Below are 23726 nucleotides of genomic sequence, written 5' to 3'. Positions count from 1 at the left end.
TAGTTGTGATCCAGTTGAACATGGTATTTAATTGAATGCGAAAAGGTTGGATTATGGCTGAAGAAGGAACAGGATAATTCTTGGAGAACCTGAGTAAATGTAAAAAGACCTGAAGGATGACTGTAAATGAGAAACCCTTCAACACTGCTTTGCTGAAAGTTCATATAATAGCAAATAGCGAAACACAAGGTGCTGGTCCAGAATCTGCAGATTTTGATAGAAATGAAAAATCATTGAAATGTATCATTTCTAAAGAAAATATAAAATTTGATGTGAAGTAAGCCACAAGTTTTAAATGGGAATGTAGTTCATATTATTCTGTTCTGATTTTTTTAGGTGGTAATACCACACTATCAAATAAATTTGCAGCCAAAAAAGGTAAAAGCTGGAAGTAGGTGTTGTAGGAGTCCAAATACAGAAGTGACCATTTAACCAGTAACATGCTGTAACACATGGTCCGAGCATGGTGGATGAGAATTAAACTACACTAACTGCAAAAGACTTTTGCCGTGGCTGCAGTTTTAAACATTTCCTATTTCACATTTCCTATCATTGTTTAATCTTACAATTATTACGGTAGTGTGATTGCTATTTAAGAAAGTTGTGTGTTATTTATTGTGGTTTATCGTTGTGAAATGTTTGATCTTAGTAAGTAAAAAGAGGAACAGATTCAGTAAAATCGCCCTTCTATATAGATTAAACAGCCCTGCTGTCATTGAAAAGAGAATGTCTACTGGTGTATTTTTTTATTTTGCAATCCTATCATGTAAAGTAACCAATGCAGTGGTATTTTAAATAATTTCAATTTTTTTTTCCCAGATGGGTGCTTGTTTCTCTAAAGTTTTCAATGGTTGCCCTCTGAAAATTCACTGTGCTACATCATGGATTAATCCAGACACTAGAGGTAATTGTTATTTCTGGAACTAAAAAATTACAGATTTTTGTCCTTTTGCATTCTAATTTAGTTATTTACTTTCTTTAGATCAGTACCTTATATTTGGTGCTGAAGAAGGCATTTACACTTTAAACCTTAATGAATTACATGAAACATCAATGGAGCAGGTAAACTTTAGTTTTTTAGTTTCTTTTATTCTAAGCAATGCTTAACATTTAATTCCTCCTTAGATCAGTGAAAAATATCTTGCTGATGTACTTCCTAGAATCCTACTTGAAAATTAAGTTGTGTATTCAAGTAGATCAAACAAATTAGCTTGACTTTCTGAGGGGTGGAGTATATCTTTTCCAGCTTAAGCTTTAAACTGCTTAATGTGTTTGTTTTTATTTTAGCTAGTCCAAAGGAGGTGTACATGGCTGTATGTAATGAACAATGCATTGCTTTCAATATCTGGTAAGTTTTGTACAACTTCTTGATATCTGAAACCACTTCAACAGTTCTTTCATATGAGAGACAGAAATGTTTCTTTGCAACATATATAGAGCTTTATACAACTTGTGTAGTATTTTACAAGATTAGCTCTTAAAGCAAGAGTATGTTATAGTTGGTATGGGACGAGGAGGAGGTCATTTGGCCCATTGAGCCCATGCTGGCTGTCTCTATGTAGAGTAACCCTTTTAGTCCCATTCCTCCCTTCTATCCCTATAGCCCTGCAAGTTAATTTTCCGAAGTGCCTTTTCAATTTCCTTTTTAAATAATTTGATCATTTTGGCTTAAACTATCTTTGTAGCCATGAATTCAAAGTCATCACAACTGAGTGCCTAGAAAGAAAGTCTTTCTACTCTTCACTGTATCTCTTATTCAGAATATTAAATCTGTGTCCGTGGTCCTTATACCAACAGTAAGTGGGAACAACTTTCCATTATCTAGCCTATCTTGTACATCTCTATCAAATTGCCTCTCAACTGCCTTCTTCAAAGTAGCATTACCCAGCTACTCCAACCTAATCTTGTGGGTAAAATTCCTGGAACTGTTCTTTAAATTTTCCCTGCAGCATCTCAAGCACATTCATATTCTTCCTCAAGTGTAATGATCAGAACATGATATAATACATTGTTTGTGTCCTAAACAGAGATTTATGTAGGTTCAGCATATTTGTTTGACACTTTCATACATGAAATCTAAGGTCCCCATAAGCTTTGCTAATTATTCTCTCTATATATCCCACCACCTTAAGAGATCTATATACGAGTCCCCAAGTCTCTCTGTCACTGCACACAATTCATAATTGCATGATGTATTATGTATGACATCTCCTTCAGCTTTACTCTTCTGTGTAATTGATGTTTGGATAATAGAGGTTCCTCTGTATTAAATTCTGTCTGCACTTAAACTTCCCATTCTGCCAACCCATCTATGTACCGTTGCAATTAATCTCATCCTTACTGGCAGCATTTCTACATTTGATATTATCAGCAATTGATATTTTTAATATATATAGGTCTAGTTATTTTACATGTACATATTATTGAAAGTAGTAATGGTCCTGGCACTGACCTTTGAGAAGCATTGTCTATCTAACTAATACTGATCTAGAAAAAGACCATTTACCATGATGTGCTGTTTTCTGTTCTTGTGTAATTTTTTTTGTCCAAGCTGATATTCTCCTTCCTATTCCATGAGCAACATCTTTTTGTTAACTAACCTTTCATTTGGTGTTTTGTCCAACACATCTGAAAATGCATTTCAACAAATTTGTTGCATTCCCTTCAACAACCATCTCTGTTACTTCATCAAAAAAAATCATTTTATCAATCTCCAGATTACTCTCTGCAATGAGCAAGTGAGTACAGAAATAGGAGCATAAGGCAGATGAATATGAAGATGGAAAGATGATGCACGAGGGAGGGTTCTAGATTCCTGGGATGCTAAGATTGGCTCTAGAGAAGATGGCATCTGTACAAACCAAATGTGTTGCACCTGAACAGAGCTGGGACTTTGTTCCTTGTAGGGCATGTTGCTCATGCTGTTGGGAAAACTTTAAAATAGGAGAAAGTGAGGAATGCAGATGCTGGAGATCAGAGCTTAAAAATGTGTTGCTGGAAAAGCGCAGCAGGTCAGGCAGCATCAAAAGAACAGGCGAATCGACGTTTCGGGCATAAGCCCTTCTTCAGCCCTTCTTCCTCATTCCTGAAGAAGGGCTTATGTCCGAAATGTCGATTCTCCTGTTCCTTTGATGCTGCCTGACCTGCTGCGCTTTTCCAGCAACACATTTTTAAAAACTTTAAAATAGTTCGGCAGGGGTGTTGGAACCAAGGGAGGATTGTAAAGGAGAAGTCCAGGGTTCATAAAATACTTAGATACCCAACCATCAGTTGCATAGTCATTAGCTAGTCAGGTGAAATCAAAGTAAGGAAAATCAAATTGAGTTTTAAATCTTATTTACTATACTATTTACCATGTATTCACATACATGCAGAATAATAAATAAGATTGAGGTGTTACAGGTATAGATTTCCATATGGAATTTTGATATTTTGGCGATAATGGAGTCCTGGCTCAATGAAGGACACGACTGAGTATTAAGTATTTCTGGGTACACAATATTCAGAATTCATAGAAAAGCAGGCAGTGAAGGTGGGATAGCAGTATTTGTTAAGGAGGCCATCGCAATGCTGGAGAAAGAGGATGTCTCAGAGTGCTCAAGCACAGAATCAATTTGGCTCGAACTAAGGACAAAAAAGGTACCATGAAATTGTTAGGTATAGTCTATAGACTGCCAATTAGTGGAAGGAATGTAGAGGGTCAAATCTGTAGAGGAATTACAGAGAAATACAAACATTATAGAGTAGTTATAATAGGGGACTTTCAGGGCCCAAACATTCACCCTGAATTTTTAGTTTATGGAATAGTGAGGGGCAAGTGTTCTTGGATTGTCTGCAGGAGAGTTTCTGTCAGCAATATATTTCCAACAAGAAGAAAGAATACATTATTGGACTAGGCCCTTGGAAATGAGATGAGTCTAGTGGATCAAGTGCCAGTTATCGAACATTCAGGAGAGAGCAATTATTGTATCGTAAGGTTCAGAATGATGGTAGAAAATGACATGTAACAGTCCAGGATAAGAAAAATTAGTTGGTAGAGAACAGTAGCTGAACAATGGACTGTCTTCCAAGAGCTGATGATACAGGTAAAGTCAAGATATAGATACAGTAAATGGCAGAATCCTTAGTAGCATCAACATGCAGAGGGATCTAGACGTAGAAGTCTACACTTTGCTGAAAGTAGCAACACAAGTGGACAAGGTGGTACAAAGGCATATGGCATGCTTGCCTTCATTGGTTGGGCTGTAGAGTATAAAAGTTGGCAAAGTATGTTGCAGCTGTTATGGAACTTCAGTTAACCATATTTGGTCTGGTCACCTTACTACCAGAAGAATGTGGAGGCTTCGGAGAGGGTACTGAAACGGTTTATCAGGATGTTGCCTAGTTTGGAGTGTATTAGCTATAAGGAAAGATTGGACAAATTGGTTTGTTTTCACTTGAATGTCAAAGGATGATGGGAAACCTAATAGAAGTTTACAAAACCATAGAGGCATGGGTAGAAGGGATGGTCAGAGTCGTCTTCCCAGCGTAGAAATGTCAGTTACTTGGGGACATAGATTTAAGGTGAAAGAAGTCAGGGCAAAGGAAATGTAAGAGGCAGCTTTTTTGCACGGTGGATTGTAAGTGCCGGGAATGTGCTGTTATGGACCAGGAAAGACCACTTCAAAACATTTCAAGAAGGTAACCCATACCCTCACTTTTTTTTAATTGTTTTAAGTAGGTGTAATGTGCATATTCCAGGAGTGATACAGCTTGCCCAACCACTCGATTTTAAACAAACAAGAATTTATTTATACACTAACAGAAGAGAACAGAATATAGGATAACATAATTTATCTGAAAACCCATTTGAATCTATCGCAACTTAATGATGCTGTTCCAAATACTTGCAACATCCCCATAAACACCCCCTTAAAAAAAGGAGGTGGAAATTAATATTAGAAAGAAAAGGTATGCTTATGACAGAAATGTAAGACAGAAAATACAGTTGAGAACTAAGAGAAATATTGAAGGTTTAGTGGGGAGATGAAAAAGGAAATGAGAAACAAAAAGGAATTATGAGAAAGATTCGCACCTAACATTTTTCAGTGTCCGAAAGTTTTCTGTAGACATATAAATAGTGAGAAAGTGGTTAAAGGGGATGTTGGGCCGATTCAAGGACAATAAATTGATTTACATGTTCAACAGGAGCATGACTGAGGTATTAAATTAATACATTGCATTTATCTTCACCAAAGAGAGAGATGCTGCTAAGGCCATGAGCAGGAAACTCTGTCACTAGAGTGGTTCAATATTCATAAGGAAGAAGCTTTAGGGGCAGCATTTTGGCTCAGTGTTTAGTACAGTTGCCCCACAGTGCCCGGAACCCAGGTTTGATTTCCACTTCAGACAACCATCTGTGTGAGTTTGCACATTCTCCCTCTGTCTACATGGGTTTCCTCCAGGTGCTCCGGTGTCCTCCCACATCCCAAAGATATGCAGATTAGGTGAATTGTCCATGCTAAATTGCCCATAGTGTCCAGGGACATGTAGGTTAGGTGCATTCGTCTGGGGTAAACGTAGAGTAGTAGGGGATTGGTTCTTGGTAGGTTACTCTTCGGAGGTCGGTGTGGACTTGTGCCGTAGGCTCAGTTTCCACGCTGTAGGGATTCTATGATTCTATGATATTCTGTGGTTGGATAGACTGGCACTTAAAGTTGACAAGGCACCAGGAATGGATGAGATGCATACAAGGATTTTGAAGGAATTGAGAGTGAAAGTTGCAGGGACACTGACTATAATTTTTCATGCAAGCTTGGACTTGAGGAAGGTGCCCGCAGATTGGAGAATTGTGAACATTATGGCCTTACTTTAAAAATGTTGTAAAGAATCTGCCAACAATTGCAGACTAATCAATTTAGCTTTGATGGGGAAGCTTCTGGAAGCAATTATTCAAGAGAGAATCATTAATCACATGGGAAAAGATGGATTGCTGAGGCAGAGCTAGCTTAGATTTCTAAAGAGAAAATCATGTTTGTTTAATTTGCTGAGTGTTTTGAAAAGGTAACAGAAGGGCTTGATGAGGGCTATGTTGATGTGGTACGTGTGGATTTCTAGTAGGCATTTGATATGATGACACACAACAGACGTGTGACGAAATTTGTAGATCATGGTATAAAAGGGACAGTAGCAACATGGATATAAAATTGGCTGAGTGTTAGGCAACAGAGTCATGGTCAATGGATGTCTTTTGGGCTGGAGGAAGGTTTATAGTTTACTACCCAGGAATTAGTATTGGTATCTTTGCTTTTCCTGATATATATTAATGACCTGGATGTGCAGTGGTAGTTTCAAAGTTTTCAGATGATGTGAAACTTGGAAAAATTGTGAGGACAGTGTGGACTTCCAAAAGGATATAAACCAGTTAATAGAATGGGCACATCGGTGGCAAGTTAGTTTCAATGCAGAGAAGTGTAAGGTGATGCACATAGGTAGGAAGAGCATTGAAAGACGAGACAAAATAATGAGTGCAATTCTAAAGGGGATGCAGGAGTAAAGGGGCCTTGGTGTATTTTTGCATAGACCAATAAAGATGACAAGACAGGTGCAGCGATGCTCTGGGACTGAGCTAACTGACCTCTGACAGTTACTAAACCCTATTCTCATGACTCCCCTTGATTTAAGATTTGTTAGGGCTCCTTGATGCCACAAATGCAGACTTGATTTTAAGAGCTCTAACTCTGACCACCTCTAGGATTCGTCTTTTTTGTCCACATTTGAATTAAGCCTGTTATGAAGTCAGGAATCAGGTGACCCTTATAGAATGTAAACTGGAACCCAAAGTGAGCAGATTATTGCTGAGCAGGTACTGCCTTTTACCACTGTTGAAGACACTTTCCACACTAATGATTGAGAGTAGACTAATGGGACAGTAATTGGCTAAGTTAAATTTCTCCTGTTCTCTGTATATAGGACGTATCTGGACAATTTTCTACATTGTCTGGTATTTGCCAGTACTTGAGCTGTCCTAGAACATCTTGGCTAAGGGTGTGGCAAGTTCTGGAGTACAAGTCTTTAGTAATATTGCCAGAATGTTGTCAGAGCCCACATCTTTTGTAGTGTGCAGTGTCTCCTAACAATTTCTTGATGTCATGGAGTGAATTGAATTGGCTGAAGGATGGCGTCTGTGATGTTGGGGACCTTTGGAAGATGGATCATCCACTTGACACTTCAAGCTGAAGATTGTTCCAAATCTTTTGCACTAATATGCTGAGCCCCCCCCCCCCCCCCCCATCATTGGGGATGTGGATATATGTGGAGCAGCCTCCTCCAGTGGTTTGTTTAATTGTCCACCACCATTCATGACTGGATGTAACAATACTGCAAAGCGTAGATCCGATCTGATAGTTGTAGGATTTCTTCTTAGCTCAGTCTGTCACTTGCTGCTTCTGCTGTTCAGCATGCAAGTGGTCCTGTTTTATGGCTTCAGGTTGATACCTCATTTTTGGGTTTGCCTAAAACTAGCTGGCATGCCCTCCTGCACTTTTCTATGATCCAGTGTTGATCCCCAGGCTTGATGATTTAGAGTGAGGATATTCCAGGTCATGAGGTTATAGATTGGGCTAATGCCCAGTCCTTACTTGCGAGACTTATTCAAAATCTGTTCCATTTAGCATTGTGATTGTGCCACAGCACAATGGAAGGTATTCTTAATATGAATGCGGGACATTGCATCCACAAGAGCTTTGCAGTGGCCACACTGGTCAATACTGTCATGGACAGATGTTTCTGTAGCAGACAGATTGGTGAGGATGAGGTCAAGTTTTTATTTTTCCTGTAGCTTGCTCTCTCTCATCACATGCCAGTTTCAGTCAAGCAGCTATCTCATTTAGTACTTTACTAGCTCAGTCTGCAAGGTAAAGCCACCATTATCTGGTCTGCTCTGTCACTGGAGAGAAACTACTGATGATGGTTTAATATGAGAGTCAGAGCTGAAAAATGTGTTGCTGGAAAAGTGCAGCAGGTCAAGCAGCACCCAAGGAGCAGGACAATCGATGTTACGGGCATAAGCCCTTCTTCAGGATCTGCAGTCCTCACTTTCTCCTAATATGAGAATCACCACACCTCAGGCAAGGGGAAATGTCAAGAAGTGGGATCTTCATGATAACCTCAGTTGGGACCTCAGTGTAGGAATTGAACCCTTTTGTTGGCGTCATTCTGTATTGCAAGTCAGCCATCCAGCTAACTGAGCTAATGGATTCTTGATCAGTAGTGGTGCTGCTGCTGAACCACTCTTGCTGGTGGTGGACATTGAAGTCCCTGCCCAGAGTGCGTCCTCCATCCTTCGTCCAAGTGACATTCAATGTGGAGGAGTACAGATTTGTCAACTGAAGTTGGACAGTGAGTGATAATCAGCAAGAGGTTTTCTTCTCCAAGTTTGACCTGAGGCCATGATATTTAACGGTGTTTGGAATCAATGTTGAGGGCTTCCAAGACATATCCCTACTAACTGTACACCACTGTGCCGTAGGTTCAGCTGGATCTGTCATGCTGGTAGAACAGGACATACCAGGGATTATGATGTACTTGTGAATAATGTATGATTCCATGAGTCAGGCTGTTACTTGACTAGTTTGTTAGACAGTTTTCCCAATGTAGTCCCTAATTAGTAGGGACTTTGCAGGTTCAATCGGGCTGTGTTTGCTGTTGTCATTTCCAGTGCCTTAATTGATGCCAGTCTATTGGGTTTCATTGTTGTTTTGAGACTTTCTAATGGTTGATACAATTGAGTTGAAGATGTGTTGCTGGTCAAAGCACAGCAGGTCAGGCAGCATCCAAGGAACAGGAAATTCGACGTTTTGGGCCAGAGCCCTTCTTCAGGAATGAGGAGAGTGTGCTAGGCAGGCTAAGATAAAAGGTAGGGAGGAGGGACTTGGGGGAGGGGCGATGGAGATGTGATAGGTGGAAGGAGGTCAAGGTGAGGGTGATAGGCCGGAGTGGGGTGGGGGTGGAGAGGTCAGGAAGAAGATTGCAGGTTAGGAGGGCGGTGCTGAGTTCGAGGGAACCGACTGAGACAAGGTGGGGGGAGGGGAAATGAGGAAACTGGAGAAATCTGAGTTCATCCCTTGTGGTTGGAGGGTTCCCAGGCGGAAGATGAGGCGCTCTTTCTCCAACCGTCGTGTTGTTATGTTCTGCCGATGGAGGAGTCCAAGGACCTGCATGTCCTCGGTGGAGTGGGAGGGAGAGTTAAAGTGTTGAGCCACGGGGTGGTTGGGTTGGTTGGTCCGGGCGTCCCAGAGGTGTTCCCTGAAGCGTTCCGCAAGTAGGCGGCCCGTCTCCCCAATATAGAGGAGGCCACATTGGGTGCAGCGAATGCAATAGATGATGTGTGTGGAGGTGCAAGTGAATTTGTGGCGGATATGGAAGGATGCCTTGGGGCCTTGGAGAGAAGTAAAGGAGGAGGTGTGGGTGCAAGTTTTACATTTCCTGCGGTTGCAGGGGAAGGTGCCGGGAGTGGAGATTGGGTTGGTGGGGGGTGGGGACCTGACGAGGGAGTCACGAAGGGAGTGGTCCTTGCGGAACGCTGATAGGGGAGGGGAGGGAAATATATCCCTGGTGGTGGGGTCCGTTTGGAGGTGGCAGAAATGACGGCGGATGATACGCTGTATACGGAGGTTGGTGGGGTGGTAGGTGAGAACCAGTGGGGTTTTGTCTTGGTGGCGGTTGGAGGGGCGGGGCTCAAGGACGGAGGAGCGGGAAGTGGAGGAGATGCAGTGGAGGTCATCGTCGATCACGTCTGGGGGGAATCTGCGGTCCTTGAGGAAGGAGGCCATCTGGGCTGTACGGTATTGGAACTGGTCCTCCTGGGAGCAGATGCGGCGGAGACGAAGGAATTGGGAATATGGGATGGCGTTTTTACAGGGGGCAGGGTGGGAGGAGGTGTAGTTGCTTGAGTTGCTTGCTAGCTTTTTCAGAGGGCAGGTAAGGCTAACATTGTTGTTGGTCTGGAGTCACATGTTGGCCAAACAAGATCAGGATGGAAATTTTCCTACACTAAACATTGTAAATAAGTGGGATGGCAAAGAGAGTAGATGACTACCTTCCAGAGCATCACTGATTGCACTGCCACAAAAAATAGAGCAGCTAAAATCTGAATCAGCGAGTGGCCAGAATTGAAGAAGTGCAAATATCTTGACAAGCTGGAATAGATTTTTAAAATGTTCATAATTAGGAGACTGTAAGGGGTGGGGAATTTGTTTCTGGCTTTTCATTTCAGGAACATTGTAGTTTAATCCAGCCTGAATATTTCAATGGCAGTTTTCTTTGTGTACCAATTATAGATGTCATGTAAAATAATCACATTAGGTTTATTATTCCAATTCTTTTGAGTGGGATGTGACCAACTCTCAGATTACTTCAGCTCCTTAAGGACTTTGTTTGGATCTCAGGGACACTTTGCATGCATCTACACAGTGATGTATCTTATGATAACTTTTATATTTATACGTGATCAATTTAAGATGACACCTGGCTTTCTTGGCATCATATCCACTGCATCTCTGCTAACAAGAATCTACGTGGGAATCTATCACCTCCAAGTTCCTTTCCAATCCTCTCTCAACGTCTCACATCGTTCTGATTTGAGCTTGTACCTTTGCGTTTTCATTGTACTGCATCAAAGACCTGACATCCCTACCTTTATACTATTTTGGAAACACTCTTGCATTTTGAACAGTTGCATCTAACTGTACTTCCAAATGACCAAGATGAAAAATATACCTACTCCTCCATATAATCGTTGAAAATCACCAAGGTCAGTGAGTAAATGAAATTAATCCAAAAATAAATACATAAACCAAGAATTCCTTATCAAGTTATGTCTAGTCATCTGAGGAAATGAGTGGATGATATTTGATTTTTTTTAAGTCAAAACTATGCTTGAACAGTACTTTTCTTTTACTTTTATTTTAGGAAAAGCTTCCCAACTGTACTCTCATAATTTATTGGGTCTTTTTGAGTACGCCAGACAAATGCAAAAATTGCCTGTATCTATTCCTGCATATAGACTTCCTGACAGAATACTTCCAAGGTAAGAGAAGATTCTTTCATACTCAGAAGAGTAATGGGTACAGTCAGAAATTGGCTGCTATTGAAGTCAGATGCAAATGTATGTACATGGTTGAGTTATTCAATAGCTTCAGTGTTAATTTGTTTTAATTTTGAAATCAAGGTTGTTAGAATAATGCTCCAGGATGTTTTGGTGATTAGCATTGCTAAAATTGGATCTTTCCTAAACAGTCAAGTAAACATACTCAATAATAATAAAAATAAGACATTCACTCTTTTCCGTTAAGCCTATCTCCTGTTCATTCAACCCATGTGAAAGGGAGATGATGCATTATGGTATTGTCAATGTCAATCAAGAGGCCAAGGCTAATGTTTTGGGTTCAATCCCATTCTCGCTGTAACTGAATTTAAATTTAATTAATACGATATGGAATTGACTACTTGTATCAGTATTGATGTCTATGAGAATTATCACTATTATAAATGCTCATCATTACCCTTGTTCAAGAAGGGCAGTAGAGATGACCCAGGTAATTATAGACCAGTGAGCCTTACTTCTGTTGTAGGAAAAGTTTTGGAAAGGATTATAAGAGAAATGATTTGTAATAATCTAGCAAGCAACATGTTGATTTCAGATAGTCAACATGGTTTCGTCAAGGGCAGGTCATGTCTCACAAACTTCATTGAGTTTTTTGAGAAGGTGACCAAGCACATAGACGAGGGTAGGGCGTAGACTTCAGTAAAGCCTTTGATAAGGTTCCACATGGTAGGCTGTTGGAGAAAATGCAGAGGCATGAAATTGAGGGTGATTTAGCAGTTTGGCTTAGAAACTGGCTCTCTGAAAGAAGGCAGCGAGTGGGTTGATGGAAAATATTCAGCCTGGAGTCATTGGAACCACTGCTGTTTGTCATTTTTATAAATGACTTAGATGCAGGCATAGGTGGATGGATTAGTAAATTTGCAGATGACACTAAAGTCGGTGGAGTAGTGGACAGTTTGGAAGAATGTGACAGGTTGCAGGGGACTTGGATAAAGTGCAGAATTGGGCTGAGAGGTGGCAAATGGAGTTCCATGCAGCTAAATGTGAGGTGATGTACTTTGGAAAGAAAAGCAGGAAGGCAGAGTACTGGGTCAATGGAAAGATTCTTGGTAGTGTGGATGTGCAGAGGGACCTTGGAGTCCATGTACATAGATCTCTGAAAGTTGCCACCCAGGTTGATAGTGCTGTTAAGAAGGCATACAATGTGTTAAGTTTCATTCATAGAGGGATTGAGTTCCGCAGCCGCAATATCATGCTGCGACTATACAAAACGCTAGTGCGGCCACACTTGGTATATTGTGTATGGTTCTGGTCGCCATATTTTGGGAAGGATGTGGAAGCATTGGAAAAGGTGCAGAGGAGATTTACCAGGATGTTTCCTGGTCTGGAGGGAAGGTCTTATGAGGAAAGGCTGAGAGACTTGGATCTGTTCTCATTGGAAAGATGGCGGCTAAGAGGAGATTTTATAGAGACATACAAGATGATCAGAGGATTAGATAGGGTAGACAGTGGAAGTCTTTTTCCTAGGATGATGACGTCAGGTTGTACGAGGGGGCGTAACTATAAATTGAGGGGTGATAGATTTAAAACAAATGTCAGAGGCAGGTTCTTTACTCAAAGAATAGTAAGGGCGTGGACTACCCTACCTGCCAATGTAGTTAACTCAGCCACATTAGGGAGATTTAAGCAATCCTTGGATAAGCACATGGATGATGATGGGATAGTGTAGTGGACGAGCTGAGAATAGTTCACAGGTCAGCGCAACATCGAAGGTCAAAGGACCTATCCTGCACTGTATAGTTCGATGTTCTATGTTCTATCCAGTTTGGCATATAAGTGAATCCAGACTCTCAACATTGTAGTTGGCTCTTAACTGCATTCTGAAATGGCTTAGTGGGCCACATAATTCAATGATTATTAATGATAGACAACAGATGCTGGCAATATCCATATTCCATGGAAGAATTAAGAGAGAAATCCCACTAAAACATTAGATTACCCATCTTCCCTTCTTCTTGGCTCCCATGTAAGTTATTAATGCTAACTGTCTGAAAGAGCTGTTTGCCAGTAGCCTTGGTAATGTTCACCTTCCTGGATCTACTTAGTTCTCTTTTATAAAGCACTAATGAATGTGCTTTTAACCCTCTTCCAGACAGTAAATTCCAAATTGTTTTTGCATAAAAATAATCATTTCCTTATGTTACCTTTGATTTTTAGCGAGTTTTGAGAAAATACGTAGCTCAGGTTGAGGTTCTGGGTGTGTTTGCTCGTTGACCTCAGCAAGCAAACCTACATCTAGATCCTTTGATTGTTTTGCTAATTAATTTAAAACTTTTAAAACCTGTTTGAATTTTTAAAAAAAGCACAGCCTACCTGCGTGTCCGCCCAAGCACAGAAGTGCACCTGCCCATGCACAGGCAGAGACACAAGAGAATGGGGGTTTTCCTTTTTGAATAGAGATCTGATTGAAGTCCACAAAGTTGAGGGGCATAGACAGGGTAGACGGTGGGGTCTATCCATTGACAGAGGGGTCAGTTACCAGGGATGTGGTTTTAAAGAGCAGGAATTGAGGGGATTTGAAGAAAGTTTTTTTTTCCCTCTGAGGGTGGTGGGTGTTTAGAACTCGCTGTCTGAAAGGGCAGCAGAAATGGGAGCCCTCAAAACATTTAAAATTTAACAAAGCTCGGTATCGTCATTAGTGACCAAACTGGCCAAGTTGTAAAGGACCCATGTGCCACTTTGGGGAGCCTGTGCTAGATGATGAAGGACCTGACAAGAAGGACCTTCCCAACCCACTAGTTGCATATGCATCTGTTGATGATAGTACCAGTAAGAATGTCTATTGTGGAGAGGAAAGCTTGTATTCACATTGAGGTATAACCTCCCTTGTGCGATCTTGTGCTATCACTGTGCCAAGCTACTTGCATGCCAAACAGCATAAGCAGCAAGTGATAGACAGAGCTAAATGATCCCACAATCAATCAATAAGGTCTTAGCTCTACAGTCCTTCCACATCCAGTCGTGAATGGTGGTGGACAATTAAACACAAACTAGAGGAGGAAGCTGCACAAATATCCTCTCCTCAGTGATGGAAAAGAAGAGCACATCAGTGTAAAAGATAAGCCTGAAGCTTTTGCAGCAATCTTCAGCCACAAGTGCAGAAAGAATGATCTATCTCAACCTCTTCCAGTGGTCCCCAGTATTACAGATACCAGTCTTCAGCCAGTTTGATTCACTCAACATGATACCAAGAAACAGTTGGAGGCACTGGATACTGCAAACGCTGTGGGTTCAGGCAACATTCCAGCAATAGTATTGAACACAATGTGGAAAATTGCCCAAATATGCTAAAGAAAAACAAACAGTACAGCACAGGCACAGGTCCTTTGGCCCTCCAAGCCTATGCTGCCATAATTCGCCCTTCCACTGTAAAACTGTCTTCACTTGTCGGATCCGTATCCCCCTACTTCCTCCCTATTCATGTATTCATCCAGCTGCTTCTTGAACGTATGTAAAAAGCAGAACAAATCGAACCCAACCAATTACCGCCCCACTGTCAATCATCAATAAAGTGATGGAAGGTGTCATCAGTAGTGCTATCAAGCAGCGCCTGCTCAGCAATAACCTGCTCAGTGATGCCCAGTTTGGGTTCCTTCAGGGCCACTCAGCTCCTGATCTCATTACAGCCTTGTTTCAAACATGGACAAAAGAGCTGAATTCCAGAGGTGAGGTCAGATAGCACCTTCCAAACCCATGACCATTTCCATTTAGAAGAACAAGGGCAGCAGATACATGGAATTACCCCCACCTCCTTGTTCCCCTCCAAACCACTCACCATCCTGACTTTGAAATATATCATCATTCCTTGACTGTCACTGGGTCAAATTCCTGGAATTCTCTCCATAATGGCATTGTGTGTCAACCTGCAGCAGTCCAAGAAGGAAGCTCACCACCACCTTCTCAAGGGCAACTAGGAACAGGCAATAAATGCTGGCCAGCCAGCGACATACACATCCCACAAAAGTTTTTGAAAAAACTAGCTATATTCAGAACAGATCTGGTAACTCAAAACTGGGCAACCATCCAACCAGAAACAGCCCAACTGGGAGCATGTCTGTACAGTAACCATTTAAACTAATTATTGTGGATGTGATGTCATTGTTGTGAGGATAACTTTGTTGACTTGGTAACCAAGGCTTAGTTTCATTTCCTTGCAAGGTTTGATGTTGGACACCACATGTACTGCAGGAAGACACGTTTCCCACTTTTGGAATAGGTTATTGTTCATGCGTTGGGTATAGATGTCACTGGTTGGGCAAGCATCTATTGCTTGGAGGACAGATGTGGGTCAGCTGCATTGCTGTGTATGAGGAGTCAGACTGGGCCAGGATGGCAGATTTCTGACCCTGGGGGCATCGGTGAAACAGGTCTCTTTTTTTAAGACAGATTACCCAGTAGTTATACAGTTACTGTTTATTCTAGATTCAAAGCCAAAGCCTTACTTCTGGATGACCAGTCCAGTGACATTGCCACCATAGCTTCTCATATTGAGGGAGCTGAGTGAGTAGGTTGGTGTTATAGTTATTGGGGCGAGCTCGCCACATTTGATTTGAGGATTTGTTCCAGTGGAGTAGTTCTCAGATGGTGACGAGCTGGTCTTATGTTCAGGAGACAATGCAAATGAAATGAATGGAATGCTTGGGGAGTGGTTGGCTCAGAGACTCTTGAATCTTTTATTTGTCAAAGCATTCAGACAAATACTTCAGCTACCGAACTGTGGGGAGAGTATGCCAGTGGAATGAGTTTGGGATTGACACAGCACCAAACCTTCTTATGGTCCACCTCGTTAGTCTCTCCACTCAGTTAAAACTGAGGAGGAAAAACCAAGGCCACAAGGAAAGTGGTTGGATTCACCAGATGCTACTTAAACCCCAAGGAGTTGTTTTCATTCAGTTACTGGACAAGCAAGTGGCAGGAAAACTCAGCATTTATTACCCATGCGTAGCTGCTTCTTGAGAAGATGATGGTGAGCTGCTGTCTTGAACCATTGCAGTAGGTAATACACAATGTTATTAGAAAGGGAATTTCAGAATGTTGTCTCAGTGACACTGAAGGAATGATATATTTCCAAGTCAGGACAGTGAGTGACTTGGAGATGAACTTGCAGAGGGTGATGTTCCCGTGTATCTGCTGCCCTTGTCCTTCTCGATGGAAGCGATCGTGGGTTTGGAAGGTGCTGTCTAAGGAACTCTGGCAGGGTTTTTCAGAGCATATTGTATTCAGTGTAGACCATTGCCACTGTGTTGTAATCCCAGCTGATGTTATTACTGGACAAGTCAGACCCCAGACTGAAAGCTGGCTTGATAGATCATACTCTGTTGTTTCTTAGTTTGGCCTTTCACTGAAACATAAAGATGAAAAGCTGCAGCTCTAGGTTTAGCAATTCATAGCACTAAAGGAATGAAGATAAGATAGAATAAACCAAACTATTTACATAGATTAAAGATTTTAAACAAAATACAATACCGATAATCTTAAAACACACTTTTTAAAGTTCTCATATAAGAGAGAAATTCCTGCCTGTTCACATATTTAGGGCTTTGTTTCACTGTGATTTAAATATCCAGTCTCAACAATCTGACAGTCTGAACCTGGGGTCTTCATGCCACTGAGCTTATACTTTCTCAGCTTCAGCTAACCCTTTCACAGTTTTAACGAAATACTTTTGGTCTGGAACCTTTTGACTGACGTCTGTGTTGACTTTCAACAAGGTTCCACATAGACTGGACAGCAAGGTTAGACCACATGGAATCCGGGGGAGCTAGCCAATTGGAGACAATTAACTTGAAGGTAGGAGACAGAGATTGGTGGTAGAGGGTTTTTTTTAACTGAAGGCCTGTGACCGGCAGTATGTCATGAGGATCAGTGTTGGGTCCACTGCTTTTTATCATTTATATAAATGGTTTGGATGTGAATGCAGGGGATTTTGTAAATTTGCAGATATGGGGCAACGTTTTCATGCAGAGGGTGGGACGCATATGGAACTAGCAATTAGTGGAGGTGGGTACAATTTGAACATTTAAAAGGCACCTGCATGGGTATATGAATAGGAGGAATTTAGAGCGATATGGGCCAATTGCTGGCAAATGGGACTAGTAGGGTTTGGAATCCTGGTCAGGATGGATGACTTGGACCAAAGAATCTGTTTATGTGCTGTTTGACTCTGTGTCTTCTGTATTCTGATCGTACTGTCGAGGAGAGCGTTTTTTTTCTCTATCTAATTTCTCTGGACCCCTCATGATTTTGTTCATCATGTCAAACTTCCTCTCTACCTTCTCAAGAAGAACAACTTCATTATATCAGTCTACTGATATAAATAGGATATTATCCACATCTCTGAAACTACTTTCCTCTATCTTGCACCTTCTCTAAAGTCTTCCATCGTTCTTAAAATGTAGTGCCCAGAATTAGATACAATGTTGTAATTGAAACCTTTATGAAAAATAATCCTTCCTTGCTTTTGTATTACTTGCTTTTAATTATAAAGTCCAGGATCCAGTATGCCTCTCTTCATTCTTTCTACCAGAGTATATCATTTGGCACATAGTCACAGAATCCCTACACTGCAGAAAAGGCCATTTGGCCAATCAAGTCTGCTTTGTCCCTCCAAAGACCCTCCCACCCAGACCCAACCCCTTACCCTATCCACATACACTTGCATTTACCATTGCTAACCCTCCTAGCCTGTGCATCCCTTCTCTGTATTATATTTATTCATATGTCATCTATTCTACCAACTTGTCTTTTTTTTTGTGTCTGTCACAGTCATCCTCATTGTACTTGAAAGTTGTCATCTGCAAACTTTAAAATTGTATCCTCTTCCCCATATCAAAGTTGTTTCTATATATCAGGAAAAGCAGTGGTTTAATGCAGATATGTATTACCATCTGATATGGTCTGAAGGGATGCCTGAAACGTAGTGGAACAAGGAAACAGACGATGGATGTATTAATTGAAAGTAAACGGGTCTGAATGGTTGTATGAGTATGGAGAGCTAATAATCAGTGTGGTGTCAGTTTTATTGAGTCTGTTAACTGGAATAAGGATCTCAATGCAAGTGTAGACTTTGAATCTGTTCAAAAACATTTATGTTCTCACATATAACAATGTTACAGTGGTATGAGAGTAAACTTGGGGGGACATACAACCTAATTGTAAAAGCTTCTAAAGGTATGTGAAGAGAAAAAGTTTGGTGAACACTCAGCTAACACTTAGTGAACACTCAGTTAGTGAACACTTAGTAAAATGTAAATCCCTGTCAGTCAGAAACAGAAAATCACAATATGAAACAAAGAGATGGCAAACAAATTAAATACATACTTTGGTTCTATCTTAACAAAAGTTAAATAACATCCCAAAAATGTTGGGAAACGTGTACTCTAGTGAGAAGAGGATCTGAAGGAAATGAGTATTAGAAGGGCAATGCTGTTGGGGAACTTAATGAGATCAAAGGCTGTTAAATCCCCAGGGCCGAATAATCTACATCTAGATAAGGGGAAGCCAATGGATGTGGTTTACTTAGTCTTTCAGAACGCTGTTGATAAGCTTCCACATAAAAGAGTAGCATTTAAATTTCCAATATTTGGGATTGGAGGTAGTGTATGGACATGGATTGATAATTGGTTGGAAGGCAAGAAACAAATGAGTAGGAATAAATAGGACATTTTTCAAGTGGCAGCCAGTGACTAGTGAGATACCGTAGGATTCAGTACTTAGATCCCAATTACATACAATATTGACTTAGCTGAGGGAACTAAATGTAATATCTCCAACTTTGCAGGCGATACAAAGTTGCATGGAAGGGTGAGTTGGGAGGAAGATGTAGAGATACTTCAATGTGATTTGGACAAGTTGAGTGCATGGGCAAATGCATAGCAGGTGAAATATAATGTGGATAAACCTGTGGTTATCCACTTAGGTAGCAAAAACAGGAAGGCAGATTATTGTTTGAATGGAAATAGATTATCAAAGGGAGAAGGTGCTGTGAGATCTGGATGTGTTTATACTGAAAGTAAACATGCAGGTGATAAAGAAAACAAACAGTATGTCAGCCACCATAGAAAAAGGATTGAACTGCAGGAGCGGGGATGTCTTGCTGCAATTGTACAGGTCCTTAGTGAAACCAGACCGGAGTATTGTGTGGAGTTTTGGTCTCCTTTTCTGAGAAGGGATGTTCTGGCAATGGAGGGAGTGCAGTGAAGGTTGACCATATCCCAGGAATCATGTATGAAGAGAGACTAGATCAGTTAGTGCTATGTTCAGTAGAGTTTAGAAGAATGAGTGGGGTTCTTATATAAAATTATAACAACTCTAAACAGGGTAAACGACAGAAGGATTTTCCTGATGACTGGGGAGTCCAGAACCAGGATCACAGTTTAAAGGTATGGGGTAAGCCATTGAGGACTGAGATGAGAAATGTCTTCACCCAGAGAGTGGGATCATGTGGGATTCTTGGACACAGAAAGCAGTTAGGGCCTAAACATTGAATATTTTCAAGAAACAGTTTGCTGTAGTTCTTAGGGCTAAGGGGAACAAAGGATCTGGAGAAAAAGTGGGAAATAGGTACTGGATCAGATGGTGAGCCATGATCATATTGAATAGAGGTATTGGCTCAGAAAGCTAAATGGTCTACTTTTATTGTCTGTTTCCCTTATCGGAAATATTATTTTAGAATATAATTGACTAGGAATATATCCATATCCTGGAAAGCATACTTTGTGAAGCAGAAGAGACTAGCTGCAAAAGGATAAAATGTTGCATTTGCAAAGAATACAGTGGAAACTCGATTATCTGAACGTGATGGGTGGCAGTTTTTCGTTCGGATAATCGATTATCCGGAAAATCAAATAAATGCCTTTCCTCTGGGGCTCGGAGTTTTTGAAGTCTGCTCCCTGTTCAGGAGACTGCAAGCAGCGCACAACGTGCAAGGCCCCACCCCCAATCCAGTCCAACCCATCCGCCCGTCCCCCGCCCCTCTGTAGAATTCCAGGGAACGTGTGGGGTGAGGGGACGGGAGGTCAGTCATTTGGAGACGGTGCCTGTTTAATCACTGTAAACAAAAGATGCGATCACTGTTGGAAACACGTCTTTGATGTAATGTTTCTATCGGGACCTCGAGATCTCCTTTGGATAATCCGATTTTCAGATAATCGAGGTTCCCTTGTACATGGTTCTCAACTGCAATCACTGTGTTAACAAAACTTTCAGAGGTCACATGACCCAGTTTGGACATATAATAAAGCTAGTGAATTTTAACACACCCAGAGGGAGAATGTAAAAACCAAAGAACTGCAGGTGCTGGAAATCAAAAACAAAATCAGAAATTGATGGGAAAACTGAGCAGATTCTGGCAGCATCTGTGTAGAGAAAGTAGAGTTTTGTGTGCGGTGACTCAGGGAGAATTTGTCTGGAACATCAGGCTTTGCCCCCCTCTTTTCTCTGAAATCCAGCCTCTCTTCAAAATATGAGAGATAGGAACTTAGTAGAAGGTCTCATCATTGCAAGTCAAGTCTTCCTAAAACAATAAAATTCTCCTAAAGTCAAATTCAAAATCTGCAGCACTGTCTGCAGGAAAGCCAGCTAAAAGGCCCCACTATCTGTAGTTCATGTGCAAAATGATTTTGGCCATTGACCAAAGTTTGAATAATATACAAACATCTGTAATTGTTTTTTTTCTTAATGTTAAAATACTTTTAAAATAACGTTCTATTTTTTAAAAATTTTTTCTCTAACCTTGGTGACTGTTTATTATTTTGCAAGAAGGGTAATTATATGTTAAATCTTTGTTACTAATCTTTATCTTTTTGCTTGAATAAGTTTTTGTTTGCAATTAACCGGTTCTTCATTTTTTACTTAAAACTTGGCTGACTTATGTCTGTATACAGTCTGACATATGTATATTGTAATTGGTAGTATCACCTCTCTGTCTCTCTCTGTCTCTAAACTTGAACTTTGTTGTAACCAGTGGAGAAGTGGGACCAGGAATGGATTCAATTCACCCTTCCGAATTGGCTTCTAACAGCAGTCCTTGTAGGTTTCCCTGGGGAACACCATTGTATACCTTTTCCAATTTTGAAAAAAGCTGTATTTCTCAGACCTTTAGTGTTTGAAGCCCTGACGTTTCCACCTTTCCCCTAGTACCAAAATAGCTAATTAGTATCACAAATTACATCCTATGTAACTTTGGCAAAAGTGAACCATCTCCCTTGTTGTTCTGAACCTGTCTGCAGTCTTTGACTCTGTTGATCACATCAAACTTCTCCAAAATCTTCTCTGTTGTCCAGTTGAATGAGATTGCACTTATCTGGCTCCATTCTTGTTATGACTGGTCTCTGGATGAGAATTTGCATTAGTTCTGATTCCAAATAGGATATTCCCAGAAGGTTATGCTCTTTGGTGGGGGAGGATGTACAGGCTCCTCTTCTTTACTCATCCCTCCCTTGATTGGCCACAACAAGGTTAATTGAAAGAAAAAAAATCCCTTCCCATGTGCCTAACTTTTCCCAGCCCAAATAAATTCGTTTTTAAAACAACGAGCCAATTTAACCGGGCTTTCCTGAGTTTAAAAAACAGTGAGTTTGTTAGTTACTAAATGCAAGAAAATATAAGAAGTGGGTGGCACAGTGGCTCAGTAGTTAGCACTGCTGCCTCACAGCACCAGGGACCCAGGTTCAATTCCAGCCTCGGGCACCTGTCTGTGTGGAGTTTGCACATTCTCCCCATGTCTGCATGGGTTTCTTCCAGGTGCTCTGGTTTCCTCCCACAGTTAAAAGATGTGCAGGTCAGGTGAATTGGCCATGCTAAATTGCCCATAGTGTTAGGTGCATTAGTCAGAGGCAAATGGGTCTAGATGGGTTACTCTTCAGAGGGTCGGTGTGGACTTGTTGGGCAGAAGGGCCTGTTTCCACACTGGGGAATCTAATCTATTTAATAAAATATGACATGTTCATGCAAATTAGCTGAAATGGGTTTGACCAGCTTCCTTCAACAGTGGTCATGCTGATGACTTTTTATAGCAGACTTGATTTCCTGTTACCTGCATATGCAGCAGTGCCCCTTTAGAACACATTTTAGAGCTGTGGAATTTGAACCACAGACGAGCACATTGACACGCCAGTACGCCAGCTCATTTGCACACAGACAAGGGGTTGTAGATAATTTTTTAACTTCCTTTCTTGTGTATTCTTGGGAGGATGAAACATAACATGTCTTTTGCTCAGAATTAACTTTTTTTCAACTCATCGTGTCTGCTGTTGCAACCCACAGGAGATCACAGTTCAGTTCATCTCTCTCTCTCTCTCTCTCTCTCTCTCTCTCGCTCTCTCTTTTTCTGAAGTGTTGCAGTCTGAAGTTCCTTGACACTAAGGGCTTTTAAACAGCCATTGAGTTTACACCTCAGCCATCTCTCAGCTTTTATGTCTTTCTTCTAAAAATAATTGTTGTACTTAAAAGTTTATAATATCCATATGTAATTCAGAATCATGATCCATTTTCATGTCATTCTTATCTGTCTAATTCTGGCCAGAGTATCATTTATAACAGGTCTGTTCCAACTTCTGCAACACTAATCCCAATGTTCGCACTGAGAATCTGTCATTGGACCTTCCTACTTCACATCTACATGTTGTCTCCTAGAGGCATCATCTGAAAGCACTGCGTTTGTTTTCACTGATATTCAAGTTTACCTCACCACCACCTCCCTCAACAGCTTCACTGTTTCCAGATTATCATACAGTTTAACCTACATAAGTACTGAATGAGCAATTATTGCATCTTGTTTCTGTTATCATTCTAAGTTGATCTCTGACTTGATCTGCTAATGACTTGGAACTATTATTAATTATGAATACACACCATAAAGGATAAATGAATTAGGCATCTGATTGTTAAATTTATTTTATAGGAAATTTGCTGTATCTACAAAAATTCCAGATACAAAAGGCTGCCAAAAATGTTGTGTAGGTAAGGAAATATTTTCTGTTTTCTTGATTATCTCCGTATGTATGGGTCTTAGTCAAGTCGACAACAAGAATGTAAAAGGTAAGAGCTGAAGGAGATCATACAGTCCTTCAAGGCTGCACCATCACTTAATGATCAACAATAAGGCACCACTTTACAGTCCAATCCTCATTATCTCCTATACACACCTTTTAATGCCTAAACATCATCTGATCTCAGTAGCATCTATCGCCCTTTGAGGTAGAGAATTCCAAAAATTCACAACCATACAACAAGAAAACTCACTTTTTTAGCGCTTTCAATGTAATAATGTAACATCCGAGGATGTTTCAGAGGGAACATTTATAAACACACAAAATGATGCTGTGCCACATAATATCAGATGACCAGACACTTGGTCAGAGGTAGCTTTTAAGGAGGAAAGAGGTGGAAAGGTGAATGGAGTGTATTTCTGTTAAAATGGGCTTCGGTAACCGAAGGAGAAACCAGTAGTGCTACAGAGATTAAAACTGGGGTTGCGCGAGAAGCCAGTTTCGAAGGAATCTTAGAGAATTGTAGAGCTGAAGATGGGGCAGGTCAGACCATAGGAGGGTTTGAAAACTTTATGAATTTAAAAGTCATG

General features: G+C 40.8%; 1 protein-coding gene across 9 annotated transcripts in view; it reads left to right on the top strand.

Annotated features, from left to right (window-relative positions):
- LOC132819834 (mitogen-activated protein kinase kinase kinase kinase 3) overlaps nucleotides 1–23726 on the top strand; it is a 416845-nt gene that overhangs the window by 374889 nt on the left and 18230 nt on the right. For all 9 annotated transcript variants that reach the window (XM_060831692.1, XM_060831690.1, XM_060831689.1 and 6 more), the window contains 5 exons: nucleotides 820–904; nucleotides 983–1062; nucleotides 1288–1348; nucleotides 10951–11068; nucleotides 23049–23107. In XM_060831692.1, coding sequence (XP_060687675.1) covers nucleotides 820–904; nucleotides 983–1062; nucleotides 1288–1348; nucleotides 10951–11068; nucleotides 23049–23107 — 403 coding nt within the window. The remainder of the gene's footprint in view (nucleotides 1–819; nucleotides 905–982; nucleotides 1063–1287; nucleotides 1349–10950; nucleotides 11069–23048; nucleotides 23108–23726) is intronic.

Source organism: Hemiscyllium ocellatum, chromosome 10 (genome assembly GCF_020745735.1).
Source record: "Hemiscyllium ocellatum isolate sHemOce1 chromosome 10, sHemOce1.pat.X.cur, whole genome shotgun sequence".
Lineage (NCBI taxonomy): Eukaryota > Metazoa > Chordata > Chondrichthyes > Orectolobiformes > Hemiscylliidae > Hemiscyllium > Hemiscyllium ocellatum.
This window is presented reverse-complemented; position numbering and strand designations above follow the sequence as displayed.